This window comes from Melospiza melodia, chromosome 13, assembly GCF_035770615.1.
Source record: "Melospiza melodia melodia isolate bMelMel2 chromosome 13, bMelMel2.pri, whole genome shotgun sequence".
In the NCBI taxonomy this organism is placed as follows: domain Eukaryota; kingdom Metazoa; phylum Chordata; class Aves; order Passeriformes; family Passerellidae; genus Melospiza; species Melospiza melodia.
The window spans coordinates 5,400,071-5,424,469 of record NC_086206.1 but is presented as its reverse complement, the minus strand read 5'-3'; the positions used below and the strand labels follow the sequence as shown (position 1 = coordinate 5,424,469).

The 24,399-nt window shown below is 40.6% G+C and overlaps 1 protein-coding gene across 1 annotated transcript in view; it reads right to left on the bottom strand.

Annotated features, from left to right (window-relative positions):
- LOC134424142 (cadherin-8) overlaps positions 1–24,399 on the bottom strand; it is a 162,631-nt gene that overhangs the window by 96,756 nt on the left and 41,476 nt on the right. The window contains exon 3 of the mRNA XM_063167664.1: positions 6,882–7,176. Within this exon, the coding sequence (XP_063023734.1) occupies positions 6,882–7,176 (295 nt within the window). The remainder of the gene's footprint in view (positions 1–6,881; positions 7,177–24,399) is intronic.

Genomic DNA, 24,399 nt, shown 5'->3' with positions numbered 1-24,399 from the left:
TTGAGAAAGGTGAGATTATGCTCCAGACCAGTTCTGTGGTATTTCACAGACAGAAACCTGTGCTGCTCTACTTCCTCTCATCCCTCTGTTTTCCACTTAGGCATCATCCCCCAGCCAGCAATGGGCTGATGTCACCAGCCAAGCTGCTTAGAAAAATGAGACAACACAACTTCAAAGCCTGCAAAACCAAACCATACCACTCTTTGAAACATCTTTTTTTTTTCCCTTCAAAATTTTACATTTGGGGAAATTGTGAAAAATCCATGCTGAGAATAGATTTAAACTTTTAACCAGAAGAGAATGCATCAGAAACCTGAGTCAGAGACTTATTTTCACACAGTCACAGAACACAAACACAATGACACATTTGATATATACAAATGGAGGCAACCACAAAGGATTTCAGAAGCAGAATATCTGCAACAAGCACAAGATGTTTGTGGCTAGGAGTCAAGAGGAAGAACCACAGAAGGACAGAGTCTTGTAGGTACACAGGACATTCACCTAATACTGCCAAAATCTCCTCTGCTCTGCCATCACATGATCAACATGTGACAGCTCTGTCTGTCTGTCCTCATCCCAAAACTGGAACATCATGGAAAGATGAATTTCTCCATTTGGAAGAGCTCCATAAGGAACTATGTCCTCAGTTCTGATCCCAGCAGATTTTTCCTGCAGAGTTTATCTTCACTACGTGTCATCTGCACAACTTTGTGCCAAAGGAATGCATGTGTGCAAAAAATGGACAATTTGTGACAAATTGCTGCCAGTGAATGAAGAGGAAGAAAAGCAGTGTTTGTCTCAGGAACCAGCACACATCAGAAGCTCATCACCTTGCACAGGAAAGTCAGGCCTTGCCCCAAGGACCAGACAGTGCCTTCAGAACCTCAACACTCAAGTATTTCCTGCCATTGGCACACATTGCTCGGAGCAATCCCAGAGATTTCAGTAATTCCGTATTGTCAATTAACTGGTTTAGTACAATAGAACAATATAGAGGGGTATAACTAAAGGATCAGCCTATAAACCCCTAAAGATTATTAATTTCATCATGGTCCTCGAGCTCATAATGAGCACATAAGAACAGTAAGAAAGATAATGACATTTTTGATCGGACCTCATGAGAAATAAAAGCACAGAAATAGCAGCAGGTGCTCAGAACTGTGTTTTCTCAGGGCTCAACAGCCAGTCAGGTTAAGGGACAGCCAGCCAGCCCTGGTGTTGAATGTCCTGAGCCCTTCCTGAAGGATGTGTGTGACCATTTTAAACACACATACACACTCACCAAAGAAATCTCACATAAAACTCCTTAGTGCCACAGCTCCTGTGTGAGATTATCCACAAGAGGAACAAGTGGAGGAACAAGACAACATGAAAATATACTTTCTTTTTAACAGCTGTCATACTGTTGCCATATTTTACAAGATCTGCTGGTTTTTCTCTTAGCTTTTGCACTGCCTTTGCATTCACCCTTTGGGCTAATGTGTACTTGACCCCTTACTCCACAATTTTGTGACAAACTATCATTGATTTAACAGTCATGCTCAGTGCCTTAAAAATCAATGACAAAAACCCCAGCAAGACAGTGTGGTTGATCTCGATGACATTTCAGGTCAGGTTTTTATCACAACTTTCTGATTTGTCAAGTTATTTTATCACTATTCATGTCAGACATTGCGTGTTGATTTCATATGGAGCAGATTTTGTCCTTCTGTAAACAATTTGCAAGTGGAAGAGAATAAATATCTTTGGGTAAACTGGAAAACAAAGCTGCACTATGTAGAGCGGTCCTGATGCACCTGGCTGGACTAAAGAACTCTGCTTTAAAAAAAAAAAAAAAAAAAAAAAAAAGATAGAATTTCTTATCTGCAGTGGTGTAATCAAGGGCAAACCTTGATTCAAGGGAAAACATTCCTAAGTAGATGTGCTTGTGCCAAAACTGAAAATTGATATTCTGACTCAACTGAAAGCCTAAGCCCTTTCCAGTAAAGACCTTTCATGGAAGCATTAGAGGACAAAATATATTATAATTCTAAGCTTTTCCATATTGTTACTATTTTCAAGTGGCAAAGGCATTTCTAGAGCAATGTCAGACTGAATGCCACTGCGTCTATTTTTTTTATGACTGTCAGGAGAAGCCTTAATATTTGGAAATTTTTAATTAAAGTTTTCCTGTTTACCTTAATTCAGGCAAACTATGTGAGAATTCTCTTCCCTTCTGGCTTTTGTTCTTTTTCCATCTGTGTCCTTTTTTATTTCACCAACACGTTTGTCACTCTGCTTCAGTCGTCTCCTGTCTTTCAACATGACACTCGCTGTCTAAACACTCCCGGCTTCGCCGAGAGCGAAATCAAGAGATTTCACTCCTCATTCCTCGCCTGAAAAAAGGGTTCCCAAAACTCTGCTGTCAGGAGACAATAGCCACTTTGGCTCCCATTACCACCTCTGTTCATGTTTTGGGGAATTCATGAATCTGTGTGTAGCTGAGAAGTTAACACAGAAACAGAACATGCTCAAGGGAAGGTGTGTTTTATTTTTTTTCCTCTTTTCTTTCTTTTTTTTTTTCTTTTTTCTTTAAATAAGCTACAGAACTTGTTCCAATTACCCTTATGGATCTTCTAAGCTTGCTCATTCATTTACATAATATTCTGTCTTCGTTGCAGGCATAGAAGCTCACAGAGCTCACAGACAAATGGGGAGGGAAAAAATAGAGTCTTGGGGTTCTTACTCCCAGAAGCACAGATAAATCTTTTTTTTTTTTAAGGTTTTAACTGAGTTTCTACCCCAGTGTGCCCTTTTAGGCTTAAAAGTGATTAAACAAGATTTACAGAAAAAATTAAATTATTTCCTATTTGTAATACTTGCCATAACGAAATAATTCCACAGATTTCACTTTTTGATCTTTAATTCTTTAAGAAAATTAATACCACAATTAAAAGATTAAAGTGCACAGTTTCACCAAAGAACATATTCGCCATATGCACTATTAGCTTTCACAAGCAAATTCATCATTTTTTGGAGGTGGGGAGCAGGGCTTACTATGGTAGATTATGTGGGAATTACAGTAAAAAAAAAATTCAGTTTAGTTCTTAAAACTTTTTTTTTTTTTTTTCTGGAATGTGCTGTTTGCTCAGAGAGAGAAAGAAATTATTTCAGAATAACTCAGAGCGCAGTGGCGCGGCCGGCAGCGAGCGCGAGTGTGGGAGTGTGTTCTGCACAGACAGCTGAGAAGTGAGCAGCACTCCTCCCAGAGAGAGCTCCGGGTAATACTGATCCTCTGCGCACCACGAGTGGGAGGACAGCCATGCAAATCCTTTTGTTTCAGCAGGGAAGCAGGATTTTCCAGAGAGCACCAAAATACAGAGTAAAAACCAAGCAGAGGATGAAGCCGTGGCCACGTGCGGCTCTTGTATGCTGGCACACACACAGAGCCCTCATGGGCTGGCACACACTGCAGGTAGGGACAGAATCCCAAAACTGGGGTGGAAGGGGCCCTAAAGGTCATCCAGTGCCACCCCTGCCATGGCAGGGACACCTTCCACTGCCCCAGGTGCTCCAGCCCCAGTGTCCAGCCTGGCCTTGGGCACTGCCAGGGATCCAGGGGCAGCCCCAGCTGCTCTGGGCACCCTGTGCCAGGGAACAATTCCTTCCTCATCTCTAACCTAAACCTGCTCTCTGTCAGTTTGAATCTGGTTTCACATCCCCATAGTGTTTCATTCCAGTTCTAGATAGTCAAAATAACACCTGACATTCCTATAATAGATCTCCTCTAGCCAGGAGCATGAGCCCAGGTCTAAGGCACCTATTAGAAAAACTGCATTGTGTTAGAACCTTAGAACAATGAAGGTTAAAGCCTACATCTGTATTTCGTGCATTGCCTTCCCCTGAGGCCCAAAAATAAAATGCCTTGTACCGCATCCTCATTACATAAGCACTATATATAGAGAGCATATGAGTTCCTCTTCTGTTTCAGAGCAGAAAATTGATATAAGCATTTTGAGGAAAGAAAAGGTTCAGCAGAACTTTGTTTTATCCTAAGTAAGAACACTGCCTAGTGATGTCTGTGTTGTACAAAAGTCAAGGCAAGAAATTGGCAGTGGGTGGATATCTCTTTAAGGGAATTAAGTAAGTGGATAATGGAAGTGAAATACTCTTAGCGGGGGGAAAGTGAAAATTCCTTGAACTCTGAAAGGAGACAATTTTTTTTTGGTAAACATTACAGAAGAGCTAATCTAATTTTAAGAGGACTAAAAAAAAATTCAAAAAACCTGAAATAATCTACAGAGAATCTTTTCCTTCATCTTTTGATGTTGCTACCTGTGGGTGAAGGGAAGAAAGCAGAAGGAAATAGTAACAGCAACATTAATGAAGGGTAGCACTCTCATATTCTACTTTGCAGCCTTGACATTTGGTTCCATCAGAGATTAAGACACAGACTCCACTGCCTCTACTTCAGAGCCTTCACACTCACTCCTGTCCCATTAATGCAATCAGGAACATTCTCTGAGTTTTGAAGCAACAGCAGTGAAATAGATTTTGTTTCTCAACAAAAGAGCAGGGTGCACATTGGTGCTTCTGTGGAGCAGCCGCTTGGAAATCTGCACCCCTAGGAATGTCCTGTAAAACAGCTGGAAGGGCCAGGGATCCTAAGGGATAAATGTGCAAAACTCTCAGAGTCACAGTAATAAACCCCAGAGCTGTCAGACAATCTATTGCAAATCTCCACCACATAGGTTGTTTTAGTAATGTTAACAACCATTTTTGTTGTTAGAACACACTTGTTTCTGGACAAAACTCTTTCATGTAGCCTAGCAAACCATAAGAACATGGAACTTTGTCATTTCAGAGGCAGTTCAGTGTCTCTCTTTCCCCCAGGATGTTTGGGGAACAGATGAAACATTTTCCTGTGGAGCCAGCCCCTTTTGCTATTCCCTAAACTACATCCAGCCATTGGTCATTTCTGCTACAATCCTCTATAATAGTTTTCCTACATGAAGTGTTAACTTATAATTCATCTCTCATTACCTTTCTTCACACTTTTCCCTCCTCTTTCACTCTTTCTCCATTCTTACTTTACCTCTCTTTCACTAGTATTTCATCTTTTATTCTCTTTTATTCCCTTACTCTCATTGCATTTACCATCTTTTAAACCTCATGTTAACAATTTATTAGATTTTTCTTCATCTCCTGATTAGTTTCCTCTCAAAGTTTTCAGTTTTGGGCATTTTTCTCTTCTCTTCTTTATAGTGCATACTGCTTGGATAAAGGCCATGTCTTTATCACAGAATATAAATATGCACAGATATAAATATTTTTATATAGGTTTTGTGATCAGAAACCATCTTTTCTTTTCTTGCATAGATCTTTCTCCTTTTTCTCCTAGAATACTACATAAATCCCATTTACATAAGGAGTGACAGCATTCAATTTTCCTTCCTCCTTCTCCCGCACTGTTCTGTTTTGGTTTGGTTTTCTATTCTCATTTTATTTAATTAAGTAATTTGCTCACCTAGAGCTTGGCTGAAATATCTTCTGAAAGCAGATCCATATTATGTTTGTGCTGCTGTATAATTAAAAGTAACTCAACATATAAAAGCTATGGTTTAGTAAAAGAATTGAAATGCAGGCTCAAAAAATCACATATCATTTTTGGCACAATGAAGATTTGAAAATCTGTTGGAGCAGAGTTGATTTAAAAGATGAAGTGTCAGGTTTGACCGTGCACTCACACTCGCATTTGACAATGACTCGGTGGAACTCTCTGTGCTGTGAGTGAGAGGATGGTTCTGGCTCCTCACATTTCTCCTCTTTTTAGCTAAATAACAGAGAGTGGTGTTTTTGAAACTTTGTGATAGGGCGTTGCTTTATTCCACAAAGTGCCTTGGCACTCCTTCAATTACCTTGCTTTGACAGATGTAGACAAATCACTGAAAAGCACATTATCCTCAACCCAACACTAAAATGCATTAGAATTTCCTCTGCATTTCATGGCCAGATTTTGATGCCTTTGCTCATGCTGAATTTTTGTATTGCCCTAAAATGGATTCTCTTGGTTTGGTGGGTTTGCTTCCCTTGGTTTCAGTGACAGCTGAAGGTGAGCTGCACTCTATGTGTGTCCTGGGGAGTGTCAATATCTGCCTCTGTAAGGACATTCACTTGCACACACAGGGACAAACTATGCAGAAAAGATTCTAATATATTAATCCACGAAGAAATAGATTCACACTAATCCGACAAAATGAATAAATATAAGTAAAATACATTAAGAAGATTATGTTCTTCTCCTTTCTCTTTTCTGCTTTCACACAGTTTATTTCCCTTTTCACCATCTTTTTCCACAGCTTTCTCTGCTTTTCCCTTCCATCATCCATGCAAATCCTGTGGCTAATTGGTTAAGTCCACTCTACAGCGCAACCATCAATTCCCAGACACAGCATCTTTCATTTCAATGTTTTTCCCTGATTAGAGTTGCACTTAGAGGAAAACAAATAAGTATGTATCAATGCCCTGCAAGTGTAGGAAAACAACAAACAGATAATTAAACATCAACAAAATATCAATAGGATTAAAGCATCATGCTGGAGCAAATCTTGATAAATCCTTCTCAATAACAATTCTCTAACTGCAGTGTCAGAAGGGAAATATAAATTTAGCCCATTAAAGTGTTGTTGGACAAAGAGACATTAATACAGCTGTTAATCATTTCCTTACTACTGAGGGACTCAGCTATTGTGCTGCAGATGAAAGCTCTGGCCAAGAAAAGATTTGAAAATATGCAAATGAATGCTAACAACATAATAAATACCTTATTATTCATCACCAACTCAACAGCCTCCTGGCACAGCCCAGGCTGTGAGCAGGGAGAGCTCGCACATACGTACCCACTACAGACATTTCTGGCACCGTGGCGTGGTAGGGGCCCTCCACAAACTCAGGAGCGTTGTCATTGATGTCCTGGACCTTGATGATGAATTCTGAGGGGGGCTCCAGGGGCTGGTTTGTGTCCCTGTCCACGGCCTGGGCTGTCAGGGTGTACTCAGCCTTCTCCTCCCTGTCCAGCCTCTTCATGGCGTGGATGTCGCCAGTCTTGTCATTGATCACAAAGATGGTTCCAGCTCCATCTCCTGACAGGATATATTTGATTTTGCTACTGCCAGGGTCCAGGTCTGTGTGTAGCTACATAGAAGAAAAAAATTTTAAAAAAGCATTTTAGAGACAAAAAAAATGTACACAAGGAATTTTGGGGTCGTTTTATTTTTTGCTTTGGTCTAACTCTACATTTTGTCAGCTGATCCTTTGTGCTTCAATCCCAGCACCAGTGATCCACAGCTCAGCTTGAGTACACATGGAAAGCAGGGATTTGTATGCATACTAATCAAAAATTGATGCAATCATAGGCATAATTAGACTTTCTATTTAAAAAGCAGCTGTTATATATATTTTAAATCCCCATTCTAAAATGTAAATGCCTTCAGAACCAGCATCAGCCCAAATGAACAAGTACAAAATGTCCTTAACCTATTAGATCAAAGGGCGAGGGAAGGGTTAACCATAACATATGTTTTAATCTAACCTCTTCTTTTTAGTTATTACTTTCAACTTATTTCCAGGTGACTGGAAATGGCTGAACACTGGCATCTATGGAATCTTGTCACAGACAGCAGTCAGAGAAATTAAAAACCCTATCACAACTCAGATCTTTGCAGAACTTAAAAGGTTCTAAGATCTTTATTCCAAAAGTACATGCCCTGGTAGAAAAACACTTGCACACATCTTCCTATTCTCCTCAAAGCCCCATCAAGAAAAAAAATTCCATTAAATTTGTGTTTGGCTTTTCAAAAAACAAGAGAGAATTACAATAAACTGAAGCAGTATGAGAAAGATATTATTTATTTTTAATGTTTTTATTAATTAAAAACCAGGGGACAAAGGACTTTCATTGATTTTTTTTTGTAGGCTCCGAGCCAAATACTGCATATCAGATTATCTCCAATAATTTTTAAGTTGTGAGAATGAGAACTGGTTGGATCATATGTATCACTGTCAACACATTCAAAAATACAGGATAATAACTTGAATACCCAGTAATAGGGGTTTAAATTCTGTTTACTGTTAGGTCCAACACACCCAATATGATCAATAAGAAGTGAATAACATCATTAAAAATGTAACTTGCATCTATTATTATTTATCTCTGCCTCACAAAAGACAGTCTGAAGGAAATATGTACAACTTGCTTAGGTTGCAGCATGAGTTACAACCTGCACTAAAGGCTTTTTCCTGTTTGCTCATTCTGGGCAGACAGCTCAACAGAAGTTGTTGCTGGTTATGCATTTTACTCTCAATTGATAGCAGGGGTTGCCAGGGCCAGGCAGCAGCATCATTTAGAATAAGAGCTGGCATTAGGATATTAAAATAGGTGTGGAAAAAAGCCTTGTAACACCAGCGGCAGCCAAACCACAGGAGATTCTTATGGCACAAGTGGCTCTGCAGGTCCTCCTGCCCACAATTGGTCACAAACAGTTGTATCTGCAGCTCACCTGTTCAGGAATTCAGCTGTTCAAGGGCTCAGCAAACACAAAGCTCTGTCTGTTGCAAAGAGCACAGTGGACAGCAGCAGCCAGGGCTGATTTCCCTGTTCATCTGGTTTGTTACAGAGAGAAAATCCTGGCCACCAGGGCATTCCCAGTGCAATCCTGGCCACCAGTGCATTCCCTGCTCTGCAATACTGGCACAACTCCCACGACCCACACGAGGTGTAAATTCATCCTCTCTGTTTTGCTGGGCAGCATTTTATTACCCCACCATTGTTTTAACAACTTTTTCAGAGCACTTTAGCTGTGAATATGCATGACTCAATCCAGTTCACTCTTTCTACCCAGCCCACAGGAACGCACACAGAGATGTCAAGTGACAGCTGAGTCCCTTTTCCAAAAGTTCAATCTGCTTTTCTTTTTGCACCTGCCATCAGCTCCTCTTGAGAACAATCAGCCCCATTTACTGAGGCGCTGCCCTCTCCTCTTGGTTGGTGTCACACTTTGGTCTGCTCAGAAAGTTAACACAATTCCTTTTGGATTTAGGATTACTGTCCTTATGACCCTTATTTTCAGAGCCCCAGAGCCTGTAAAGATCAATCCAGAATGTGTGTTTTAAACAGATTGTTTATAATTTAAGCATCTGTTTGCTCCCTGAATAAAATCTATATGGCATTAACATTGCATATGAAGGTTTTGGCAGCGTGTTCAGAGCTGAGTTAGAGTGATGTAATATCACAGCATTGTCTGGACACCCACAGCTCAGCACAGGAACTGGGAACGTCTCAGCTCACCCAGCCACACAATAAAAAGCTAAAATCTGAACTTTTAAGAATAAACCAGATAACCCACACAGACATTTGAAAAGGCTTAAACATTCTAGAATTTGCTATTTGCTAATAACTAAGAGAGGCTGTGTGTGTAATCTCAGGTTTTACCCATAATATCCAACAGCAGTTATGGTTCATAAATCAGTTCTGGTAGATATTAATGCAGAGCTATAAAACCTTTGTAGTTCCAGTGATATACCAACAGTTAAAATTATAAAAATGTCTATAATTACCACTAATTGTTTCCTCTAATAAGTAAAATTCCATTGTATCAAAAGCAAGAATTGCTATTCGTTATTCAAGTATTGCTATTTGAAACACTACAAGGTGAAGGGCTAAACATAAAGTACAAGAGATAGGAGCATCTTGTAATATTAATGTTGAAACTAACTCTGATGAGTGGAAGATCAGTTTTTACCCAAAGATTTATATGTGGGATATATGGATATATAGATTTATATAAGTGGGGTTTGTTTTCTTTTTTAGTTTTTTAATTAAAAAAAAAAACCAAGACATAAATGTGGCATTTACTACAATCTATGGGGAGCATCCAAACTGACTTAAATAATTAAGATAACTTTTCTAGGTTTTGAAGTCCTTACAGTCTAATATCAAAATATAACAAATTACCTATGGAAGAGCCACTTCTCCAAAATCATTTTATTGTTTAGATTTAAGATTAAGTCATCATCACCTACTACAAAGTTATATCACAGACTGAAATCTTAAGTCAGATAGCATTTTTCCCAAGTAATATTTCCTCTCTCCTAGCAGGCATGAATGATAATTTACTGCAAGAGTCAAGCTTCAGCAAGCTGTGTTCGTGTGAAGGGTGAAGATCATTAAACACATAATTATATAGGATCTAGGTGAATGATAGAAGGGCATAATGAATGTGAGAAATGAATAGTGCTTTCTGCTCAAAAATGCCTCACAAATGTAAATATGAAACTGCTTTCCACATCTGCAGCTTTATTTGCTGCACCTATTCATGAAAGCTGACCTTTTTCAGAGCATAATCCAGATGCAACAAGAATTTCTGCTTGAAACAGAAAATGTCTGTATCTGCCCCAGTGTCCCACGGCCAGAGAGCACCCCAAAACAAACAAACACATTTACTGGAGAACCTCATCTTGTTCAGAGAGAGGTAAAATCACTTCCATTATGTGAGATTCACTTCATTAGACTTCAAAGGAAGTGAAATCATCTTCCTCCATCACTGCCCTGTCTGAGGGACTATAAATCCACACACCTCTCTCTCTTAAAGCAGCAGATGTAAGTCCATCACCCAATTCATGCCTGGATTTATGGAGACAGGAGTCACTTTGGAGCAGCTCTGAGTTTTAATGGTGATGCAGATGCCCTGTATTAATACCTTACTAATAGCTCCCCTGTAGCCTCAGCACAGATAATTTTTTTCCCTAAAAAATTACATTCACTCCAAATGAACCCTCAGATTAGAGCAATTTCTAGTCTTTATTAATTCCTTTGCTGTTCTATCTGATAATACAGATGGTAATAAATGAAGCCAGGACTAACAGGAACAGCACACACAGGGTACTGCCACAAAATTAACATTGTTTTCACTAATGCACATCTAAAATGTTGCCAACACACTATTCAAGGGTATAAAATGCATTTATAGTCTTTCATGTATATACATTGCAAACATGTATAATTAAAATCCATGCCAGGGAAACTGCAGAGATGAAACTGATTCTAAGAGCCTCAGTATTCTGCAGATGCAAAAGTGTTATTCTTCTGTAAAACACAGCTCCAGGAGTGTGGGACTGTTATTAAATTTTCCTATTCCATAACTCTTTGTTCAGCACATTTCAAACAAGGTTTCCTTAGCAAGTCCTTGGCTCCAAACTGCATTAGCAGCCAGGGATTTAATGCATGGACAAAGGCTGGGAGCGAGGTTGGTGAAGCTCCTTTGCAATTCTGAGCAGATTCAGGAGCCTCCTCTGCAGATGGGAGCTGTCTCACCTGCCCTCACTCAGCTACCTGGCAAACCCACGGCAGCCAAAACAACAGGCTGCTCAGCACAAAGAATTCCATGTGTTCACATCCTGCGCTTGGGGCTGGGCCATGCCCAGATGAGCAGAAAGCTGTTGGTTTTCCTCTGCAGGAGGATTGGGCACTTCCAGCCCTCTCAGATCTGTGGTGCTGATGCACAACTTGATACACAACAACACATTATAGAGTCCCTCATCAGTGGGAGGAGCTGTAATCCAAATTTCCTCATATCAGTAAAAAAAAAAAAAAGAATAAATATAAAGATATTTCATGTGGGGAAGCATCTACACATTATGAAAATGCTCCTGGAAATTTTTAATTAAGGCAGGAGAAGGCGGTATTATGTCGTCAAGTTTTTATTTGAGTTTGTTAGATAGTAATTAATTCACCCTCATGTAATTACAAGGGAATTACCCCATACTTGTTTCAAGGGAAAAGGAATCATCTGCCCTTAAAACTTCATTTTAAAATTTGCATCACCCTTCCCTGTCCTAACTCTGGAATCTTTTCTTTTAAGGGTGCCTCACTGATTTTCACCTGATGTTTCACAGACACCAACACTGTCCTAATGCTTCAGGTTCTTCTATTTTTTACCTTTGCCTTGCAATAAAATTCCTCATTTATGAGGCAGACCCCATTTAATGGACTTGGAGATGGAATTTTCAGCTTTTTATGACTCTTTTCTGAAACTGCTGGCTTCTAAGAAGCTCTCACTCATTCTGTGAAAGTATGGAAGGGTGTTAGTGACTTTTACAACCATTTTATATATATATCAAAAACTGTATGCTGGGCTTCAAAATGCTTTCAAAAACTGTAATGCACCTTACTCTTCAGGCATTGCTTTCTGCACATGGCTTTGCAGGGATTATTTTTTCCTAAAAACATGAACCTCTTTAGGAGTTACAGGAAGTTTTTCTGTACATTGTTGATGTGCTCTGACACATCATGGACAATGAGCATGTTTATTGTTGACCCACAGTTTAAAGGGTCATTCCTAATTAAACTTTTATAAATAGATTTGATCTGCTTCTGCACAACACAGAATTAATAAAGTGAATTTAATTTCAATTTAATATTTCAATCTTTCATTTTCTCAGTGAATAGGTTGGTCCCATCTTTAGTAATGGGAATTATAAGTGCACAGTGGGGAAGAGGAGAATCAAATATTCTGCATTATTATTCAGGGTAATGACAAATTGGGGCACAGAGCTGATGCTCTTGACATAATGTCAGTCCTTGGAACACTTTCAGAAGGGAAACAGACATGTCCATGGATGACAAAGATTCCATTTAAAATCCAGGAATCATGTAAGTTGAAGCCTCTGGAGTAACTGTCAAAGAACATTACTGCTCACACTTCTCAGCTGCAGTTTCAGAGCCAGATTCAAAGGGAATTAAAGCAGTAATATCCCTAACAATTTCATTTAAGAGTGTAATCTCTGCTTTTGTCTGCCTCAGTTTCCTACCATGTCATTTGAGTATCTTTGATTCCAGATGGCTTCTTTTATGTTTCTGTTTATTCTTTGCTACTGCTTTTTTACTCTATTTGATTTGCTAATTTTGTCTCTGTTTATATTTATGCTGCAACTGTGCACAAATGACTTTTCATTGCTTACCTTTTGGTATCATCCCACAGCACAGTGGAGTGAGCTGCTGTTTGAAAACTGCAGACAAGCCTGGCTTCTAACAGTCAGGTTATTTTAATCCACTGATTATGACCAGCTGATGCAAGGAAAGAGCTCAGGAACCTGCCTGAATCTTGATCTGAATCCTTCCTGGCCACAGTGCCATTGGTCCTTTCTGTATCATTTATTGCCTTCCTCACCAGCCTGATTTAACAGTCTTTAATATCTAATTTTGTTTAATGTCTTGGGAGAAAAAAAAAAATACAGCTCTAATTTGTTTTTACAAATGGGAGGAACAGAGGGAGAGATAAACCCACATTCAGTCTCTCAAAGACTCACATTAGGAAAAAACATCCAGACCGTGGGACTGCTCAAGCCATTCTTAGACAGCTTCATGCATTTATCTCCAGTTAATCTCCATACAAATTTGCAATTAGAATTTTTAGGTATTTCTGGTGCTGTTTCACTGTTGACAGCCCATGCAAAGCCTCCCCCAACCCCACCTGTGGTTGTGATGGTGACAAGGACAAGGTGCTTTGTTCCCACCCAAACCCTGCTCTCAGCCTGATTTTTCCTGCACACATTCCTCACATACCTTGCTGTTTCTGAGTCCTTATGTTAAGCCAGATGATAGCTAAAGCTTTCTGTTTGCCTAGCTCTGGCCTTGGCCCTTTCCATTTGGGAATACCATCTGTCCTCCCTTCTGTCCTGAGAACGCCGTGCCACACCTGACCTGTCCCACCGCTGCTTGGCCTGGCACCTCCCGTCCCCGGCTCCTTAACGCCCAAATGTCCCGTGGCAAGTGGCCTCAGATGGCTGGCACCTTTTTGTAGCTGGCTCTCTGCCCAGCTGGGAGTTCATGCAACTATTTCTGAAGCCAGACTGCTGTTCCTTTCTCCTGTTCCAGCACACACCGCTCCTGGAAGCGGCCCTGGATTTTTTTAACCCAACTGTTCCTGACACTTGGAAGCATGAGATGAAGTTGTGTCATGCTGCCAAAGAGGAATCCTTTCCCATCTCATTTACTTCCCTATTATTTCATCTACAGTGAACAGTGGCTCACCACAGGAGATCTGAGAGCTGGGCACAGAGAGCCTCAAAAATTGCATGCAGCTTTAGTCTTGTAAAACACATTCCCTCTTTTGTGTCTTTATGGGGGAAAAAAAGTCTCTGTCATCTCCCACTGTTTGGGGTCAAGCTCTTACATTAACAATTCCAGTGCTTCAGGCATTATAATTAACAGTGCCTCCTCCTGCACTTGTCACTCTTTTCCCAACTCAGAGAAAGAGCAGCAAAGCCATTTGCTCCCTCCTCCAGCTTGTCAGTCTTGGACACAAACAGTGCTGTAGTTTTTGCTACATGTAAGGCCTGTGAAGCCTCTAGGAACGACTTCAGAGGGCTCTTCCCTTCAGGCTGTCAATTTTATTGCCAGCAGAAGCTAACCTGTGATCCATCCTCAATACAGACAAAATATGGAGTTGGCTGTACAAAACCATAAGCTATAGGAACTCCCATTCCACAGGTTAGCCAGAAGCTCAGCAGTTCCCAAATCCTACTCTGCTGTCCATTTAATCATCATCACCTTATTCACCATGTTCTGAGCTTTTCTGCCTTGTTGTTGGAGCTGTATTTTTCCTTTCCTCCTTAAAAGCTTATTAGAACTTGCCAGGCTTCATTCTCAGGCCCAGAGTTCACTGCAGTTGAGCACCAAGATCTCTTTGTGTTGTTGAAATGATTTCCTCAAGTGAATGTCAAAGCCATAGCTCAGAACACATAGTCTTTGCATTGCAGAAGAGGAATAAAAAGTTAATCACTATGTAGGCACAGCAGTAATTTGAAGGCTGCTTACAAAATCTGCCAAACTAGACAAGCTTAGAGCCTAGATCAGTCGAGGCACAGAAAAGTACAACAGGCCAGAGTGGTCAAAGCAGAGAAGATATTTCTATTTATTTAAGCATATTTAGCTGTCATGATTTTAAAATCCTTCAAGGCCTTGTTTTCAGCTGCTTTCACCAGCCTGGCTTCTTCTCATGTTTTGCTCAAAATGATTGGGAGGGTCCCAGAGATAATATATTTAACCTGTCTTCCTTCTTAATAAAAGACGTTCAAATCCATGCAGGATGTCTCCTGCTAATAATATTTAATAAAACCAGCCTGAAAGCAGTAAAATACCTTTTTTTTTTTGGAAGGTAATTTTTCAAATTTAAGATTACTGCTTAACATCCTTCAGTGTCTGAACAAGGAAGTAAGTACTGTCTAAAACCACATAATGTGTAAAGCTGGCAGTGCAAATAGAAAGCTCTTCTCTAGCAATTGGCTGTCAAACACAGCTACAGTGCAGAAATATAAACATCAGCTCTGCAGCCAGCTCGAGCTAAAATTGAAAGCTGTTGAGAAGGTAACAGTGAAATAAAGAGAGCTGAAAAATTAAATTGTGGGTACTTACATATTGCTTCTCTTATAAACTATCTGCTTGCAGGTGACAATACGACTGATTTCTAGTGCACTTACAGTAACCTGTGAACTGTTCACAGGGGTGCAGTAGCAATTTTTTCTTACTTGAAATATCTTTTAAATTACTTAGATTGTGAAAATAAACACAACTAGGAAATGCTACAAACCAAACTCCTTATGAGACGTCAAGCAAACCAGAACCAGCTCCTCAGAGCTGCTCTGTTTGCAATTACATAGCAACATCAGAGTGTCATACATCAGAATGAATAGATGTAACATGAGGATAATTTGATTATTTTTCCCTCTTTTCTTGCAGTTAGATGTTTATTAGGGATAACTCATGCAGAATTGTAAGTTATTTGGAGGAACCTGGTTGAAACTAGTTATTATCATTTCATGCAGTTTCACAAGGAGTTATTTGCCTCATCACTCGTGTGGTTTCCAAAGCTTCCTAATGTAATTTCCCATGCATTTCCACTAAGTCATGCATTTCTGTGAATTTCTTACAAACTCACTCGCAAAGGTTATGTCTCTCATAATGCAATCAATTTGCAACACCATTAAATTTGAAATATTCCTTAAACCACTAGAGAAAGATCATTGCTTCTGCCTTTGTTAATGCTTTTCTGGAAGAATTGAGCAGGGAGAGGATGCATAAACCATTACACATCGGCAGTATTAAATATGCAGAAATGAAGCACTGCGCCTGCTCCAGCAGGGTTTCATTTCTAGTGATGTGTTACCTCTGATCCTCTAGCAACCTGAACTGAGACCTGCAGACCCCTGCCCAGGACATTTGGAGGCTGAAGTCTCAGGGACAATTATCACCTTTTTTTGACACACCAGATAACCTAATTTGTTTCAAAGGAAGCAAAATTAGCAGTGCTATAAGTGTGGGAACTGTTCAGAATATTTATGTCGTTTGCTATAAGCACCAGAGCTACCTTTGATTCCAAACACTCAAAATCTGGGGTCAGCATCCCATCAAAAAAGAAGCTCTGGCTCAGCACAGATACAGACAACTTGTGTACAAATCGGTATCCCAGGAGCTGCAAGTGTGTAACATATGTCAATCTCAAGCCAGCCAGAATCCATATAGACTTAGCAATGATTTAGTCTAGACCTTTATCCAAATTGTCTGAGCTCATGGAAAGACTCCTGTGGGAGGCTGCAGGAGACATCTGCACTAATTTAATGATGGCTGAATCACTGTTGGTTTGCTCTGCCCACACAAGCTGGGGGGAGCTCGTAGCACTCTGTGAGCAGGGAACAGCCCAAACCCCATATGGCCCTGTCCCCATTGAGCTGTTCCTGCTGTCCCTAATGCCCCTTGCAGGAAGGATGGGTGAGCAGCTGTCCTGCATTCCCCTACAAGGAGAGGATACTCATTATGATAAAGACAGCAGGCAAGGAATCACAGAATGGGTGGGACATTAAAGCTCATCCCGTGCCATCACAGGGACACCTTCCACTGTCCCAGGTCACTCCCAGCCCCAATATCCAACCTGGCCTTGGGCACTGCCAGGGATCCAGGGGCAGCCACAGCTGCTCTGGGCTGCTGTCATCTTATTGTAAGAGCTCCCATACCTTCTCCGTGATTTCTCATGGGTATCTCCTCACAGCACCAACTCCTTCTTCTTCACTGAACAACCAACAAACTCCATCTCTCCCCTCAACCAGCCACCCCACTCTTTGTAGCACTGGTCTTCTTATTGGATACAGCTGTGCCTTGTTAAGGGCAGGCCTGTTCCAAATCTTTGGTGATTAGTGCAGCTGCAGCTCCTCAGGTGTGAGATTGCCTTCTGCACTATCTTGATTTTCTTACATTCTATCCCTCCACAGGCACCCTGTGCCAGGGCCTGCCCACCCTCACAGGGAACAATTCCTCATTCCCAAGATCCCAGCCAGCCCTGCCCTCTGGCACTGGCAGCCATTCCCTGGCTCCTGCCCCTCCAGCCCTTGGCAATTGTCTCTCTCCATCTTTCCTGCAGCTCCTTCAGGCCCTGCAAGGCCACCCTGAGCTCAGCCAAAGCTTCTCCTGTGCAGGTGAGCAATGGCAGCTGTGCCAGCCTTTCCTCCCAGCAGAGCTGCTCCATCCCTCTGCCCATCCTGGAGCCTCCTCTGGGTTCTCTGAGCAGCTCCAGGTCCCTCCTGGCTGGCCCCTGTGAATTTCTTACAAACTTGAGGTATAGGAGACCAAATAATGATTTGTGAGGACCTTTCAAGTACACAGGATGTGCATTCCCCCTCCTTCATAGAACTAACTGATCATCAGGCTGCCCACTGGAGAAAATAAATTCCATAAAAGGAACAAATGAGGCAAACAGCTGCATGAGGGAGAACTTCGAAGAACTCCAAGGACTTTGCTGAGGCTTCTCTAATAAAATGTGTGCTCAGGATAAGAAGCCCACAAAAAAGCCACCTTTAAAAAGATGAAGAAGAGGTACAATACTGAGAAGTGAAGCTGAGCTCTTAAATGATCCAAATAATACCCTGGATACAAGAATGGAACAAAATCCAAATATCTTATGAAGGTTCCTGCTATTTCTGCTGAAGTTCCTGAGGGAAATCTGCTGAGAGCACCAAATGGCAGCTGGGCAGGGGACAAGTGCAGTCAGTACTGAGCTGTAAATAATGGTTATTAATTACCTGCAATTATTATTACTGCAATAACACACAGAGGTCCTTGCTGCCACAAGGACTCTTACATTGTGTGCTATAGCCTTACCTCACTCTCCTCTGTTGATGAGGAAATAGCAAATGGGGTTTTTTTACCTTCCCTGATTCTAAACCAGAGCCAAGGAAGAATGAACCCAAAATACATCATTTGGGAGGGGAAAAAGACCAACTTTCTAAGACATTGGCTAATTTCTACAGTTGCCACCTATGGATTCAGTTTGAGTCAAACTCATCAGAATAGAGGTGAATTCCTTAACAAATTTCTAGTCCTGATATCACTTTGTAATTTGAATGGTTTTAGGGCCTGATCCTAGCACCTCAGTAGGAGTCTCTGTCTCATATTTGAAGAAACAAAACTCAGTGAGAAGCATGAAGCATGAACAAAGACTTATAAGAATGATACAGAAGAAAAGACACCCCCATCAAAAAAACCCCATCACAACTAACATCTAGTTATTAATTCATATTGTGACTTCACAATTTATAGCCCAATTAAAGTCAGAGTTTACCACTGGCCTACAAGTTTATTTTTTATACTTTTTCTGATAGCTAATAGATGTGTAACTGACTGCCATACAAATGAGATAAATAATGAGATTAACAATTATCTGACTGGTAGATAATAAAGTGTTGAAAATAGCACAACCCTGAAATGAAGCAAAATGTTTGAGATTATTTATTAAGTCAGTAAAGCTGCCTTTTTACATTTACTCAGGATATAGGAGATGGAATATTTTGTTTGCCTATGGAGATGGGATTATTGGGTATGTAAATGGACACTGATGGCAAAGTTAACTGAAAGATTATCTGCTGCATGAAGTTCTTCAACAAAATACCAGCAGTGTCAAATGCGCTGTTGGTCAGTCTTGTCAGGAATATTCTGTCAGAAAAACTGATTGATTTAACCAATATATCTTGGCTCATCAAAGGTTAACTCTGTTTTGAGACGTGCTGGAACCGTGACCAGTCAGAAATCACAATCACAGCAGCATTAAACCAAATTCTTCTTGCACCCACACTAAAAATGCCAGGCTATTTAAATACCTCACCAGTGCTCTGTGGCTTGGTGCGTGTTTACAGCTGGCCCAGAGCTGCCTGGCTCAGCTGTGCCAACTGCACTCACTCACTGGTAGCTGCTCTCAGGAACAGGCAGAAGGACAGGAATGCTTGGAGCCATCATTTTCTCCAGCCTGGTGCATAAGTGCTGCTGATTATACAGCAGCAGTGCTGGCAAGGGGGCTGAGCAGGGAAACCCCCTGGGTTCCTCAGTCTCCTTTCCTTTCCTGGCTGTGTGACGAGGAAGTGTGAATGCAGTGCTACAACAAGCTCAAGAATTATTTTCAAGACAAAATAATAAGGTTGGATGAAATCCTGCACTTCTAACTAGCACAAAACCCAAGAGAAAACACACAGCAATTCTGTGGGGCTGCAGCACTGACATTCCTAATAACAGGGGAGAAATCCATAAGAAAAGCAGAGTTCCTGGGTCAGTTATATATTCTGCTTTGGTTTCATATATTATTGATAGGCAGGTTTAACAAACAGGTCCAGGTCTGTGGAAGAATCCAGAAAGATCAGATGTGGTATTTTCGGGGTCCCCAGGATGAATGAGGAATTGAGAATCTGACTCCATGTTCTTGGAAGGCTAATTTATAATTTTATGATATGGTATTATTTTATGCTATACTAAAACTGTACTAAAGAATAGAGAAAGGATCCTTACAGAGGGTTAACCAGATACTAATGAAAAAATCCTGACTCCTTCCAGAGTCCCGACACAGCCTGACCATGATTGGTCATTAAGTCAAAACAATTCATATGTTGGATAAACAATCTCCAACCACATTCCAAAGCAGCAAAACAGGGAGAAGCAAATTAGATAATTATTGTTTTCATTTTTCTCTGAGGCTTCCCGACTTCCCAGGAGAAGAAATCCTGGCAAAGGGATTTTTCCCGAAAATGTGACAGTGACAACCAGAAAATTCTTAGGTTTCATGAGCAGCGCCGTACAGATGGAACCCGTTTGTGGAGACCTTGGTATCTACAAGGATGGATGGAAATCCCCATTTAAAGATCCAGTGCCACCAGATCCATGAACATCTGGGATTTCTTACAGCTGACCTGGAACTTTTTAAACCTCGCTTGCTGTTTGCTATTCTGATCTCAATTCAGCCCAGTTCTAACAGTTTAGAGGAGCATCACATTAATTCTAACCATTCTCTAGATCTAAAAATAATCTCTATTTTTAAGGCAAAATGAAAAAATATAGTGAAATTGTATTCCATACAGTGTACTTACTTTTCATCCCTCAAAAATAACTTTTATATAAGAGCTAAATAGTTACAAGTCTAACATCTGTCCCTTACTAATAAAAAGGAATGAGGTTATGCAGATTAGGTGGTGGATAATAGAGAAAAATGTAAAAAGCCTCCAGCTAAATTATGCTATATTGTCACAAGAAAAAAATAATCCTCATATCTCAGTTTCTTCTATCTGCTGAAATGTAGTTCCAAAGGGACACTAGTAGTGAAACTCAAAGGCCAAATATCAGCCAGTTTGGATGCTGAAAACAACTAAGAAATAGAAATATCTGGGGTAAATACATGGGAAAACAGGAAGAAACAAAAGGAAATAAATACCAAGCATATGGCTCCTAAAACACATGGAGAAAGAAGCAATAGGAATGTTAGGCAATTTAAATCTTGCCACAGAAAATGAAGCTGAGAATATTTAACTTCCAGATGCTAGTTTATGGATTACAAGATGGTTGGAGCTTTTCTTATTCTTTTTTTTTTTTTTTTTAATAAAAACCAAAAAACACACAGTCTTCAGCAAAGAGGAAAAATGCCCCAATAATCCAGGAATGCTTATGAAAATATTCACTCTAAGGGTTACCTGGAGAGATTTACATTTGATAATTATATTTCTTTCCATTTCCTGCTCTTGTCTGCAAGAGATTTGACAATTACTGAAGTTTTAGGCCTGTGGGGAAGCACTGGAGAAGCAATCCCTCACCATCAGAGGGATGGGGGATTTGCTTGGTGGGAAGAAGCTTTTCCAGAAAATCTGCATGAAAGGAAATCAGGATAGCAGCTGGTTGAAACCAAGGAGAACACAAAGAGTTACATTCTGTAAGGCCATGAGTTTGCAGAGATAACATGGATTTCAATTCCTTCTCTGACTGCAGAAGAGATGGATATGGATTCTCTGAGTTGTTTTTTTCCCCCTGACTTGGATAACATTCTATTCAATAATGACTGTATTTTTTTGCCAAGAATACTCCCAGACTTTATTTATTCTTACTGCCAAGCTAGTTTCTTCTCCCTGCCTATGGCTAAAGCTCTCTTCTGGCTTGATTCTCTTCTAGAAGTGACACTTTATATTGATAGTCCAAGCAAAGAGAGTCATCATCAGAGTGGCCATGTCATCCAGCCCTGGGGTGCAGAGTGAGTGATCACACATCCTGAGCAGCAGCAATTCACTCCCAGCTTCCCACAGACCAGAGCAACCCTTTTATTTGTCCTCCTGCAGTCAAGGGGATGTTATCAACACCCAGATCTGAATACAGGGACATCGCATGTGCCAAATGTGTCACCACAGTAAACCAGAGAACATCTCTGCTAAGCAAAATTCATCTGCCTGTTCCACTGCTGGGGAAACTCTCACAGAAATGGAGGCCCAACACAGAACAAACTGAGCACTTAAAGGTCCTGAGGATGGCTGCTCAGACCACCAGGAACACACCCCCAAAATACCAGCCTTCCCCTTGATTTTTTCACCTATATCTTTTTTCACTTTTTTTTTTTTTTTTTTTTTTTGTTTTTTTTTTTTTTTTTTGTGAGGACAAGAATAATGATTCAGTGACACCAACCATTCATACTACTAAAAAGTTGATTTAGGGAAAAAAGAGTTTAGAGAAAGACCAAGGAAGTATTTTTTCCCAACATGTTGTTTTCTTCAATATTATTTTTCATTGAGCAGCTTTTTTTATTACCTGTATCTGCATTAATTTTATTCTTCTGAAGTGTTTCTCTTTTTTAGGATGTTTAAAATGTAAGCAGAATGTTTCCTTTTGAGTGAATTTTATTTGTTATCGTGTAAGAGGTCTCATTTTCATCTAATTAAAATGCTATGCCTACCCCAAAACATTTTTTAGTGTTTTAAGAGTTGGTATTTTGAGTGACACAAAAGTATCTTCTCTCCTCAACTTTTCAACTGCACATGAAATGAAAATCTGTCATTCATCTCAGAAACAGCTCTCAAGTTCTAGGAGAATTAAATTCTTATTTCCTTTAAAAGCAAAGCCATCCCTACTGCCTACACAAATCTTCCAATTAAACCTTTCCTTCCAACAAAAATAAAGCAATTTCATTTCATTTGTTTATCATAATTTAATTATTTTCCTTATTAGAACCAGCTTTATTTTAATGTTTTAGTCCTTTTAGGTGATGACTCACTCTGTAGATATTAGAGCAGCTTTCTGCCGTGCCTTTACTTCTGCACATAATTAAAACACATTTGCTGTGATTATATTTCAGCACATACAGATCAACATGTATTTTGCTCTTAGGTAGAGAATCCCCATTGTTCATGTAATTACTAGGAGGAAATAATGCAAATGAGTCTGCTGGAGACAATTATTGGACTTTCTTTTTAACTTTATAATGTCAATAAACATGAATTGGAATTCAGCTCGGGAGTGGACAGCAAATATTCATTATGTTGAGTGCTTTAAGCACTTCATAGAATCATAGAACAGCAGGATGGAAGGGACCTCAAAGATCATCTGGTTCAACCTTTATTGGCCAGAGCCAATATGGTCTAGACAAGATGGCCCAGCAGCCTGAGCAGCTGAATCTGAGAAATACCCCATGGTGGGGGATCCACCCCTTCCCTGGGGAGATTATTCCAATGGTTGATTGTTCACATTGTGAAAATTATCCTTCTCATGTTCACTTGGATCTCCCCACAAGGAACTTTTACACATTACCCCTCATCTTTTCTATGTGACTCCTGGTGAAAAGGGAGAATGGCTCCAAACTGACAGGTTTGGGTTAGAGATTAGGGAGGAATTGTTCCCTGGCACAGGTGCCCAGAGCAGCTGGGGCTGCCCCTGGATCCCTGGCAGTGCCCAAGGCCAGGTTGGACATTGGAGCAGCCCCAATGGGACAGTGGGAGGTGTCCCTGCCATGGCAGGGCTGGCACTGGATGATCTTTGTGATCCTTCCCACTCAGGCTGATCCATGGTTCTAAGATCTTCCTTGCAGCTGCCATTTAAATACTGGAACACAGTGATGAATTCTCCCCTAACCCTTCCTCTCTGAAGGGTGAACCCAGTCCCTCCCAGCCTTTCCCTGTATGGCAGCTTCCCAGCCCTTGCATTACCTTTGTGGCCCTTCTCTGGGCTCTCTCCAGCCTCTCCACCTCTTTTTTTGCATAGCAGGGACCAAAACTGAGCCCAAGACTCCCAACATTACCCAGGAGAGGGACAATGACTCTGTCTCTGCTGGTGATGCCCTTGCTGGGGTGACCCAGCAGCCTGTTGGCTTTCTTTGCTGCAGCACCACTGGTCACTCACATTGAGCCTCTTGTCACCTGCCTTCAAATTAACATAAGCTAAGTAACCACATCCTAATCATCTATCTAGTGCATACTAATTTATCTCTAAAATAACAGATTATGGTCCTGAGTTGTACAGATTAAGATATTTCCTATTAGAATATCTTGAAAAAAACCAAAATTGTGTATTGTGGGTCTGTGATAAAGGATGTCACAACTATGACTTGGCATCTCTCTGCACAATTTGAATAAATAATCCCAGCAGGAAGAGTTAAGACTGGAGTAAATTCCATATGTAGAATACCTCCTGAAACTCCTTCTTGTGTAGGATTTAGAAAGACCTTTAAATTATTACTTTTTTCGTAGTTTGTAATGAAAATCTCTGAGCTGCATCACAGGATGACAACCACCCCATATTGTCTCCTCCTAAATTAGATTACATCATTCCCAGTGACAGCAGTCCCTTCCAGTTCCTCAGCAATCCACGATGAGCACAGAGAAATCTCACCTGTGAAGGCAATAATTTTCCCCCAGAAAACATCTCTGGAAATCAATAGACACGTTGTCAGGTGCCAGGGAACATGGAGCACAGTGCAGGAGGCTCAGGGAAGGATGGGCACAATTGATCCCTGTGCTCAGAGACTGCCAAGTGACAGGGTCACCCCATGGTGTCAAGGCCTCACATGCTCAAATCAATCT